Source organism: Erpetoichthys calabaricus, chromosome 17 (genome assembly GCF_900747795.2).
Source record: "Erpetoichthys calabaricus chromosome 17, fErpCal1.3, whole genome shotgun sequence".
NCBI classification, from domain to species: Eukaryota; Metazoa; Chordata; class Cladistia; order Polypteriformes; family Polypteridae; genus Erpetoichthys; species Erpetoichthys calabaricus.
Window position 1 is genome coordinate 100,829,653 of NC_041410.2, and position 12,534 is coordinate 100,842,186.

General features: G+C 51.5%; 1 protein-coding gene across 1 annotated transcript; it reads right to left on the bottom strand.

Moving 5' to 3' along the window:
* Window positions 1-1,485: 1,485 nt before the first annotated feature.
* Window positions 1,486-11,997, bottom strand: insyn1 (inhibitory synaptic factor 1). The gene is made up of 2 exons (XM_028823414.2): window positions 11,119-11,997; window positions 1,486-3,341 (listed from the first exon to the last, which is right to left on the bottom strand). Exons 1-2 carry the CDS (start codon window positions 11,260-11,262, stop codon window positions 2,679-2,681), a joined length of 807 nt encoding a protein of 268 aa, XP_028679247.1. The 5' UTR covers window positions 11,263-11,997; the 3' UTR covers window positions 1,486-2,678.
* Between the last annotated feature and the right edge of the window lie 537 nt (window positions 11,998-12,534).

Consider the following 12,534-nt stretch of genomic DNA (forward strand, 5'->3'; position numbering starts at 1 on the left):
AAAAAAAAACAATGAAGTAAAATCAAATGAAGCCTCATCATTGGCATCGCTGCATGGCCCTGTGGAAATGACGCTATAAAAGGGAAGGGGCAAATGCACGGGGCACAGTTTACAAGAAGCAACGGGCAGGGTGGCTCAGTGATTAGGGCTGATGGTTTCTACCTCAGGGTCACTGGCTGCAGACTGGCATGGTGTAATTTCCTTCTCGCCCACCCACGCGTTCTGTACCTACTTGACATTAAAAGCTGAACGGTCCAATCAGACAAAGCCACCTTTCTATGATGGGCTCCCCCACGAGGTCATCGTCATCACCAAATTAAAATCCTCTTCTGCTGGTGCCAGTCATGAAAGGCGCTACATAATGACTGGCAGAGAGCGTAGCAGGCTAAAGAGTCACAGGACCCAACCTCTGAGGTATAAGAATACAATCAAGTGAAAAAAAAGTAAGTGCACCCCCTGAAATGTTTGTTCTTTTTTAATGTATGTGGAGATATCAAGATTTGATCTTCCTTTGAGCAGTCAGTCCATAAATATGAAGGTGATGGAATTGAACACACATCTGGCCACATCTGCATTTTGTACTCCACCGTACAATTTCAATCCACCTAAACACAGGCTTTTCATGTCGAGAAAGTAAGCGCAACCCTCCGTTTATTACAACCGCAACTTCGAATCAGGCGCAAATGGCTGGAAGATCATTAGAGACGACCTCGTCTGAGCCAGTGCTCCAATGTGAAGCTCAGACACGGAGTCTGCTTTGCTGCTTCTTGACGAAGTGTGTGTTACCACCACACCGAGACTGAAAGGACGCCGAGGCCTTGAGAAAGGCGACTCTGGAGGCCCAGGACTCAGGAAAGGATGCAAGAGCATCTGCAAACATTTGGAATTCAACCATTCCACTTTCCAAAAGATCTTCTACAAACTGAGGAGATTTCAAACAATTGCCGGCAAGTTCAGCCCAAGTGCAGAACACAAGATGCTGGAAGAAGACTTAAAGAGGCCCAGGCTTTCATCACGGGACCCCCCAGTCTACCATTAGAATGAGGCCTAAATGGGAGGTGCACCAAGAGGAAACCAGAAAGCCAATCAGGGTTAGGGTTAAAGATTGTCCGTGAACACTTGGGCAAAGACCAGGGCCTCTGGAGCCGTGTGCAGATGAGCAGATGATGGTGCCACAGCACCAGAAGATGTTTGGCAAATAAAATCCAAAACCCCACCTTGACAGAAACTGAATGTTGTGGTTTCAGGCTGCCTTGCTGTATGAAGGCCTGGGCAGCTCAGCTTCTTCGAGGAATTCTTCATCGTACCAGAAGGTGCTTCAGGATAATGGAGACCATCTGCTGGACCTTGCATTATGACAAGGACCCATCACATACCACAACATCAAGCAAGGAATTGCTGAAAAGGCCAAGTCAAAGCCCGAGTCTGAATGCCATCGAGGTGCTGTGGGCGATTTATGCACAAAAGGCGACCCTCAGACATCTCACAGACCAGGAATTCTGCATGGAGGAGACGAAGAACCTTCTGCCAGTCGATGTCGGAGACTGTTAAACAATTGTAGGAAATGCCTACTTGAGGGGGCAATACCAGCTATTCGAGCTAGATGATTGAGCTGGGATGGACTCACTTCGACCACAGACGGAAATAGCACATCTGTTCATTTTCACTCAATACATTTTTGCAAAGTCACAATTTTTTTGTCCAGTTCACCCATGGAAACTGTTTAAATGAAGACCAAAGCGTGTTTAAGGCTGCCAAGCGCTCAGTCTGAATGTGTTCCACTGTCTGCCTTGAAATGATAACGCCGGCCGAGTGACTGGGCAGTATGGCAGCAGGGTGGCAAAGAATCCCCACACAAGAGCCTTGCCACGGCACACCGAGGCGCAGACAGCGAGCAATGAGCAGGCGGCACAGGAGACGGAAAAGAACTTTTATTGAAAATAGACACGAGCTGCCCACCAGTGTGTGGCCCACCGCTCTCCACGCAGCCCATTAACTGCTTATGTGAAGGAACTCAATATGGAAGCACCCTGTGAAGGAATGGAAAGAAAACGTGCAAACAGAAAAGATAGCGTCCACCACGCTGCCACATGGGAGGCGACACCAGCACATTCTGGATCGACATGGAGGACGGCAGTGTGCCCGAGAGGCGGCACGCGCTCCGTAAGAAGCTCTGCTAGATTTGGGCTCACCAGGCCCCAGGAATGTGGCTTTATGTGCTTCTCGTTTCCCAGCATTCGCCAGCAAGCACTCTGCTCCCCAGACAAACGTCACATCAAATTAGGCAAATCCCGGAATCAGACAGGCGTAGAATGGGCAAAGGTGCGGAGCCTGCCCACTGGGAAACAGGACCGTCCAGGAATGTGTGATGGGCGAAGGCTCCAGCGGCACATTTCTGCAGACCACTTGTCACCGGCTTCAGGACGCCATTCTGAGGGTAAGCGCCTCACCAGTGCTGCCGTGAAGGACGGCGCCCCCACGTGGATACGCATGCGCACGCGCACACACACACACACACACACACACACACACACACTCACTCACTCACACGAGTAAAATTATTTGAGTATTTCTGAATTCCCTGAGCCTCAGAATGATGTTAGGTAGTCAAGCCATTTCCCATTTATTAGCTACACGCCACGTCCCCTCTCCACTCGTCCAGCTCGCTGTCGCTCTCGTCAGTTCGGCTCCTTGGCCTTGGGCTTGGCCGGGACGTAGGGCAGCAGAGTCTGCGTGCTTTTGTCCGAGACGGTCTGCGTGCTGCTGTTGCGGAGCACTTTCTTCCGGGGTCCCGTGCTGGGCCCCCTTTTGGCTGCCGTCAGGACCGGAGACAAAGCACCCGGACAGTTCAGGGGGTTGGCCGACGGAGCGTTCTGGCTTTGGTCACTGTCCACCTCTGGAGACCGCCCGCCCTCATCAGCCGCCCCCTCCTCATCGTCATCACAACACAGGGCGTGGTAGAGGACTTTGTCACTAAAGCGCACTCGCTCCCGCGTACCAGAGGTCCTGGATGAGCTTTTGTGAGTGTGAGTCGAGCCGACGGCCTCCTCGCTCGAAGAGTCGGGCGTGACCGCCACAGGTCCATTAGGGACTACCCTACCGTTCATCTGCTCGTAGGTGGGCTGCTCAGGGGTTGCGGCCATCACTGCCGGCGTCTCTAGGAAGCTGCAGAATTCCCAGCTGTCAGAGAGGATGTCAGGCGTGAGGAAGTCCAGCCTTGAAAAGGTGTCACCGAGCCCCCTCTCGCTGCTCGACGTGCTGCTTGCTGTGGCCACCGTCCAGTCATCTGGCTCGAGGTCAAAATCAAAGTCCGATGTCAGCTTGTCAATCTGTCCGACCACCTGAGGGAGAGAAAGAAAAAAGAAAAGAAGGCTATTCAGAGAAGCCTGGCAGAGACCACCTGTTTACCAAACGAGCCGGAAAACGTCACGTGCTGGGCTGCAGGTTAATGGCTTTCTCAGAAGGAGAAGTCATTTGGGAAAAACGTCCTTCACAGGGCAAGAACCTGAGACACGGAGTTGGTGACATCCTTGGCACACAAATCTCAGAACAGACACAGCTGACCTAAATGAAAACCCTAAAACGGCGTCCATTTTAAGTTTTATCACTGGCAGCCACTGGGATGGAGCACCGTGGGCTTGACGGAGGGACAATGACAAAGCTGGGGTGGCACAGAAACAAGCAAAGTTCCTGCATGCTGTGCTGTTGCCGCTTTTCTTTGAGTTCAGAATAAAGCTCAGAGTGCCACTCCTGTCCCCAGAACATGATGGGTGACTGTCACCAGCGTCTCTGTATACCCTCTTAAGAGATCTACCAAGAAATGGCCAACACCAGCAAGGGGTGCCTGCCATGCCCCAGCGACACAACAAAGGGGCTTTCTTGTTCCAGTTTTTGGACGTTTTATGCTCCTTTGCTGCCTTGTTTGCGAGTTTTGGGTCACTCGATAGATTTGCACGTTTTTATTTTGCATGCAGTCGCACTGCCATTTTGTGTATCGTTTTCGAGCACAGGTGCTGCCATTTGGACTTGTTTGCAGTCATTCTGTTGTTGGCAATGGCACCCGCTGCCACCCCGTGACACTGACGTCACAACATGTGTTGATGAAACCCTTCCAAACTCGGTGATTGGTGGTCTGTGTTCTAGTGGGATTTTTCTGCTTGTGTCTCTGTGTCTTGGGGTTGGCATTTCAATGTTTTGTCGTTTTTGCTTTTGCCCCGGGACTGTGCCTGCCCAATGTCTCCTCGCTCAACTCCCGGCTCGGTTCTCACATCCATTCTTGCCTGAACTTCTTGGCCTCCACCTGGAGTACTGCGAGGTGCCCCTGGCCCCAGTGCGCCAGCTTCGGCAGCGACGTGTCACAAGCGCCTCATTAAAGCGCTGCACAGCTCCATTTATGCCTCATGTGAATAAATATTCATTAGGAGACGGAGACCGTGGCGTGCCGAGCATCTGACCGCATGCAGCGCGGCAAAAGCGTCAGAGCAAAGCGGATTTTTTCCTCCATTCCTCTGGAGAACTCAAAGCAATTAGTTGAGCGCTGAGGCGGGACGAGTGGGGTGATTCATGGCCGAGAGTCAGACTGCGCACACGGATGATGTCCCCCCAGCTCCCGTCACGCCAGCATATTGTGCACCAGTGAGTGGGAAGACAACAAGATGCTAACATCAGAGACTCGGCTCTCCTCGCACACGCAGCAGTAGGCCATTAGGCGACTTGTATAGAGTGCTCCTCACTGCAGGCTGCGTTTGTAAAGGGGGCAAATCGGTGTATCTTGGGGTCTCGCCCAATAGTTTTGATGAGCCTTGGGCCCTCTGTAGTGGTTTGGGCAAATCTAAATCAACAATGCCGACTAACCGTCCAAAGGGGTGGTAACTAAAGCCCAAAGCTGACTGGTCAGCAGTAAGCACAGCTGCCCTGGGACACAATCCCGCCCATTACCCCTTGAGACCTACAATATCTACGTGGCTGGTATCAAGATCAGAGCTACTGGCGCACATCCCACACCAGTCGAATAAAATGCAACCAGTTTTGATGGGGCCACTTTATGGCTCTCCTGCTAGGCTGGTATGGCTCCTTCACTTCAAATGCCATGAGGCACCTCCTGGCACTTTGAGCCTCCGGTGGCTCACACAGTGCTGCCAGGCTACACTGAGTTGGCTGGATAAATGAGCACATGGCACAAGTAGCCCTTGGGCTCTCAAGAGCTCATGACATGGTGGGCATCTCTAATTATCAAGAGCCGTGTTAAACCTCTGGAGGCTCATATGGTGCCAGCGGAAAGGAAACAAAGTCTGGAAAAGCAAAGGCCTGCTGACTACTGTGTGCCAAGCTGCCAAATTCTAGTCTGGACCGAATGACTCAAAAACCACTGGGGTCAGCAGGAGAAGGCAAGTGAGTGCCCCTCTGCCCAGCCAGGGCCTTCCTGGTCACTACTCTATGGTGTGTGGGTGATGCCAGTTTCTTTCACTGTCATGCCACTTGTCCACTCCAAGGAGAACATGTTAACACTCAGCAAGAGCCATGACGGAGTGAGCCAGGGGTCTCCACTGTACTCACACCTTGAAACAAACACGTGATGAAGCCCGCAAGTGACATGGTACTCTCCACCACCACATCCCAGGACATTCTCCTTATACAACAGCCAATATTTTTTTCCTCACTTGCCCAATAGTTGAGCGCCCATCACTGCCACCTAATCCACCTCAGGATGAGATGTACGTACCCCAGCAGCATCGAGCACAGGTCAGGAATCGACTCTGGACAAGATGGCCGTTCCACGGCAGACACTTAGTGGGACGGGGCGCAGTTTTGGAGAAAATCCAGACAGAGGGGGACAGGGCTGGGACGTTGACCAAGGGCTCTGGAGTGGTGAAGGACACTGCTCTACCCACTGTGCCGCCACACCTCCCACATAACATCAAGCAAACAAACAGCACCTGGTATATGTAGACTTGGAGTCTGCAGACTCAAACCAAGTTATGTGGGTTCTCAAAATTGGACTGCCATGGAATTGAACTCCTCGGTCTGCTTCCATCTATCAAATAAAATGACTCAGCAATGGCTGAAATTAAATTGGCCACCTCTTGCTGGCAAGCCTCCTGCCAGCAGGACAGGCTTCTTGACTTTGCCCTTTGTAATCCTTGGACAGCCACTGTCCTCACACCTTAACTGCACCAGTTTACTCGTTCAATGGACTATGGTGGGCAGGAACAAAACCTTCATGGAATGCCAGCTACCTGCAACAGGGCTGACTGACACCACCAGGACAATAAGATGGAGGCCCACACCTGTGGACGTAGGAGGAAGCTGGAGCAGAAGAACAGGAATGGCAACATGAGCAAGATATGCCCGTAAGCAGAAAAACAGAATGGGCACAAGCCAAGCCATGCAAAGGGCCATTCTCCCCATTAATTCGGGGGCCTGGGTCCTTACGTGACTCATAGAGAACAGGACAAAAGGGGGCGCTCCTGAGCATCACTGACAATGGCAGCAATGGAGGGGGGCACAAACTTAGCATTTGTGTATTTGAGTCCTCCTTTCATTGAAGAGAGCAGAGCTTAACAACAAACACAACCCAGTTACCCACATGAACACAAGGTGGCACGTACAAGAGCCACCCCAGGGACGCACCATGAAAGTCACACTTGACAAAGACAGCCTCATCTAAAGTCAGATCAAACGAGAAGCCTCAGCACAGGCCCAGCACGTCTACTGCCGAGTGTCATTGAGAAGTTCTTGTGACAAGAATGGCATTTACTCCGACTCGACACAGTCCTGAGCGCCGCATTCCCACTGAGTTACAGGGGGTGGTCTGGGATTGTCGCACTTGATCAGAACGAGTCTTCATGCCAGTAGTGTGGCATGGGTGGTCACCACTGATTTACACCTTCATGCCATCTGCAATTCCAACAGGAAAACATCAGAACAATGTAGACAAGAACAGACCAGTCAGCCCAACACGTTTGCCGGTTCTATTCACTCATTTTCTAACATAACCAAGTCGAGACTGGAAGACCCCCAAAGTGCTGCTGTCCACCAGATGACGTGTCTTCAGTCCTTTGTGTGTCCCCAACATGTGTATGACATTTTCCCTTAACAAGTTCCACCTGCGTTCTGGTCTTCTTGTCGAAGTAAGAGCTGTAAGGTGTTCCTTTCAGTCCTGTCATCTCTTCATCTTGTTTGCTCAAACAGTGAAGGTTCGGCTCCTTCCTTCCTTCCAGTCATTCACCAGAGGATCACCTCGCTTGGCTTGTACTCTACACATCAGGGCACTCTAAAGCCTAACATGTTACTACCTTCTTAATGGCTTCTGTCTCCTGCCCAGATGACGAGTTTGCTACAACTGCCAGGTCCTTCTCATAAGATGAAGTTTCAAATCTCAGATCCCTCATCTGAATCTCACATTTAACTTCCATTTTGTCTGCCACACAATTCTTGTATTCAATCCAGGTGGTCTAGTCTACATTGTCCTCCACTGATCCAGTTTGGCATCGTCGTCAGACTCGTGTCACCCACCACTGGCCTTTGCAGGACACCAGCTTGAGCGTCGCCTCATTTTCATACGCTCCAAATCCATAACTCCCTCTCCTGTTTTTAAGCCAGTTTTCCATCCCCTCCATGTATACACTGCACCTTCAGTTCCCACGTCTGTTCATTTAATGACTTGTCTCTCATGTCAGTCATCATCAAAAGATAATCTAATCCACAGTAAAAAAAAATCTCCTAGTAACTTCTCTTGTTGAGTTTGTTTGTTGCTTTGTCCTAAACTTCCACCGCATTAGTCCCACAAGGCCCATGCGGTCTGTTATTCTCCTTATTAAACTTTCGGATCGGCCCGATCTCCCTTTGTAATAACAGGATAACGTTTAGCGGCCTGCAGTCTCCAGGAATGTCCTCAGTGCACGAGGCCTTACCCGTCTCACTGACCTCTTTTAGCCCCCTTAGATACTGTAAATGGGGGGGGGGGGGTGTCCCAGCCACTTATTTGACTTCCCAGCCGCACTCTTCCATCCACAATTTTCAAATCCCTCTCTACATCCTCTGAGGTTGGTGACTTTTTTACATGAAAACTTTCCCTGATTGTATGTTTGAATGCCCCCCCAACAGTACGCCTTCATGGTTCTTCTATTGCAAAAATACTGCAGATTCTCTGTTGTCATCTTTCCTGTTTTCCACCGACTGTTGCCTTTCCTAATCTCATTGTTACCTGCCGCTCTCATGAGCCATTGGGTCAGCACTGCAGAGATTTGCCTGGTATGGCTCATATACAGAAGCTCTTTGTTTTGCTTTATTATTCTTAAACGTTCTTTATTTTCACTCCATGGCTCTAAATGTTGCTGTTAAGGCGTTAGGAGTGAGTTTAAAGATACCTAGAGCATGTGGCCTGGCAATGCGGCTGCTTGCTGAAGTTGCTCTGCCTTGGCTGCATTTTACTCATCAACACAGTTCAATTCTGGAGTGACTGGCACATACTGAACGTCTGAGTAGTTTGCAGTTCCATTCCCATCCTGGCATTTGAATTGAGAGCTCCAAAAGATCATTTATGGCAGACTCCTGGAGATTTATTGGTTTAACTGTGGAGATGCTGCCTGAATCTCCATTCACCCTGCCCAGGGTCACCTCATGGGTAGACAGAGCAAAGTTTCTAATCCGACTACAATTGTGTGTGGCTGGCAGATTCAAGCTCCAAAGGTCTAAACACGTTAACAATATGGAGACTTCCAGCAGTCACAACCCTTCCATAGATATCTCCGTGCTGCGTGGGTTAAAGTTGGCTGGCACAGCTGAAGATTATCTTTGGGGCAGCAGAGAAGAGCTTCTCTGCCTAAATGTTGGCTCTCCATTGGACTCCATATCTTTAATAAATGGGAGACCACCTGGTGGCTGCTAAATTAGCGACGACACAGACAGGATTTCCTTGCCATGGCTAACTGAGGCATCTGAATTATTGACTTGGCATTCATTTAAACTTTAATTGGACTGGCAAAGAAAGTTCTAAATTTGTTTGGACTACACTCTCCAAATCTAAATTGAAATATCTTGGGCACAGCTTTTTTAGATGCACTGCAGAGCAAATCAAGAGACAAAATAGACCGGAGTGAGCAAAGCTGAGACGCTGCTGTTCTCCTGGCCTGATTACGGCATTTCTGACCAGCTGGGGCCATTTGGGCCAGCAGAACTTTTTGTTTCACATTGACCTTGCAGGTTTTTGAGGTGCCCTTATTTGTGCCTACTGCCAGGCTTTCACGGCACTCGCCCAACTCTATGTGTGACATCTGCCCTTAGCCAGTGTCCAGCTCATTTATGTACTCACTTAAAAAACAATGACCATGCGTGCCTTCTCCACTCCAGCAGTATCTGCTCCAGTTATTTTAACACAGAGTTGTCAAACCTCTTTCACATTTTGGGACGCCTGTAATGGGAGCCACCATAAATTCAGGGAATTGGGCACCACATCTGCAGTGTCCATGGGTGCTGCCCTCAGCTCCCTTGGACCCCTTTGGCTACAGGGTTGTGTGGTCCAGTCGGAGGCTGCAAGCGGTCATGCGAAAGAACTTCTATGGGAATCAAGGGAGCCTTCTGTGTCATGCAGTGAGTCCACTTTCACGGCTGTCCAGCAAGGTGCGTGCCAAGGGTGTGAAGTGCTGCGCCTCAAGACCTTTCCTATTTACACCGGACCTGGGCTCTGTGGTCTGTGCATTCTCTCATATTTACATCCACGGGAGTTCCTTGTTAAAAGTTACTTTTTAGAGGACTTAAATGGAGCAAACCTTTCATAAAATGTTGATAAAACGTCCAGACTAGGCAAAAAGGAAACCATGGGTCACACTTGTCACAAAGAGACAACATTCGCTCAATGCAATCGCACTCTGCTTCATTCCCAGGGTATCAAAACATGGGACCCTTCTAAAATCGACGAGGATGTAGCCAGCTGGGGTCCCTCGGGCTCACAGACAGAGGAGGAAGAACCAGGCCAGGCTGCAGACAACGCCAAGGCATAGCCACTTTCCAGCTGTGATGATGATGATGATGGAGAAGCCCAAACCCTAACTTAGGGACGTTCTGCAGAGCATCTGCTCAAGAGTCAAAGGACCTCGTGCAGCTCCGCACTATGCCACCATACACACTGGGCACGCGGGTGAAGGACCTTCCTGCTCAAAGCGTGTTCATAATTTGCTCTGAATGAGCCGTGCTGACAAAACCCAGAGTTGCCCAGCAAACATTACGATGGGACATTGATGGCTGATGGAGTTTCTCTGAAGGGCCAGGATGGAAATCCAAAGATCATCAGGTGAGAAGGAAAAAGAAGAAAACAGCAATAATGATAACATCAGCTTGCCTTGCCAGGCTTAGTAAAGAACATCCCAAAGAAAGGCACACCATTAATGGCATCTCTGAACAATGAGCACCTTAAACGATCCAAATCAACGCCTCGCTCTGCGCCCTGCTCAGCACACGGCGACATCACCGCTTGGGGTCAAAGTGCAATCCATCAACTAGGAGGGCTTTCCCACAAACGCCACTAGCACTGTCACCAGCGGCCACTTTCCATGATTTGTTCTTGATGCCAAAGTGTCACCTAACATGACAAAGGCACTCTTTCGTCCCAGGGGCTTCACTCGACTCTGCTGCTTGGTTGTCCCTTCATAATGACAGGGGACAGGGCATTGCTGGCTGGCTCCGCTTGACCCTTCACCCCATTTGACTTCAGGCGCTACACTCCCGTGTCCCCAGCTTCTGAGAGGCCCTGCACTTTTAGGCTCGTCAGACATCAGCAGTGCGTACGGCCCCTCACGCTCTGACTACGGTGGGGTGCAGCGGGTGGTCGCCACCGCCTTGTACGTGTCAGGCTGTGGAGGAAGCGGCACGGAGCCCGAGCGGGCCGTCAGCGCAGAAACTCGGAGACCCCAATGGCATCTAAAGGACCGCGTCCCGTTCTCGGGCCCTGCTGGGCAAATCAAAAACAACAAAAAAAAAAAGAAGAAAACAAAAAGCACCCAAGAAAAGCGGAGGAGCTGTCACCTTGAAGCGCGCTGGCTCCCTCCCTCGCCCCAATTTCACCTTGACTGACTGCTCGGCCCGCGAGCCCCGACACACACCGGCGCCCCCGACACCCACCTCTCGGAGCTCCCTGGCCACCTCCTTGAGCTCCACGAGGATCCCCTCCAGCTGCTCGATCACCATTTTCATGCGGCTCCGGATTTGCTCTCTCTGGCTGGGGATCTCACTGCAGTCCTGGGCCTGCGCGCTGCTCAGGGACATCCTTCACAAGGCGACGCGGACAGTCCAGCGGGGTGTCCAGGGGTCCATTTCTCATCCAAACAGGAGCCCCGGTTGCGCAGGGAGACCTCCACATTTTAGAGCTCGTAAGGCCGATTCAGAAAACCATGGCATCAAGGAACCCCTGGCCCGTCGCTCGCGCTGCTCCACAAGCCCCGCAGTCCGAAAGGATGAAGAAGAAGAAGAAGAAAAGGAGAAGAAGATGAAGCACACGAAAGAGGCGTCAGTCCGTCGGCGGGCCACACATCCGCATGCAAGGCAGCCGGCGAGTCCCTCCCGTGCCGAAAAGACAGAGAGAGTGCCGAGAGCCTCGCTGCAGATCCCGCCGCACGCCAACTCCACAACGCACGCCGCCGGCCCCGCGGCTGCCTACATGGTGGCCGGTGACGGAGACCCCCGGATGGCTGGCTGGCTGGTTTGACGGCTAGCAGTTTCCCATCCCCCCGCGTCCTTCCTGCTGCTGAGGCGGCGGCGGCGGCAATCCCACTGCTCCCATTACATCGCACCGGCTCAGCGCGAGAAAGGCTTCACAAACGCGCATCAAAGGCGGCGGCCGCGTCCAGACGAGGGCGAGATGCGCAGCGCCTCCTCCGTCATCTCACGTGTGTCGAGCCGGGCGGGCATCTGCGCTTCTCATCCTAGTGTGTGTCGGCTCGGCGGCTCAGGTGCACCCGCGCTTTCGGGGACTGCCGGGAAGGATTGTCAGATCGCCCGGGGGTGTGAGGGGCAGTCACAGAGTGAGGCACCGCCCACCCCACACGCAGCGACGGGCGCATCGAATGGAAAAAGCCGGGTCGTTGGTGTGGGTGGCACCGAAAGGGCCAGGGCTGCATGTCGAAAAACACTCCTGAGGCGACGAAGCCTCGACTTCACTCCCGTGCCAGCGGGTTTCAGTTCAAAACGGCTCGACGCCCTTAACTACGCTCTCTTTGAGTTGATTTTAGAAATAATGAGGTGCACATTTGCAAAAAACGAAAGTTGCTTATCTTAGCAAGTAACAAAATCACGTTTCAAATGTTCTGGATTAACACAAAAAGGGCAGAAAGTGGCAAACAGCAGCAAACGTATTTCAATGAATAATGACACTTAAGTGCGGCCGTTGACTGGAATGAAAATCCGTCCATTCGAATATTAGAGCCAAATGGACGAGAGCTGGCCATTCAGCCCACCTAAGCTCGCCAGTCATGTCCACTTAACTCCTCCAAGATAACATCACGGCGACTTTTGAAGGTCCCTAAAGTCCTCCTGTCCACC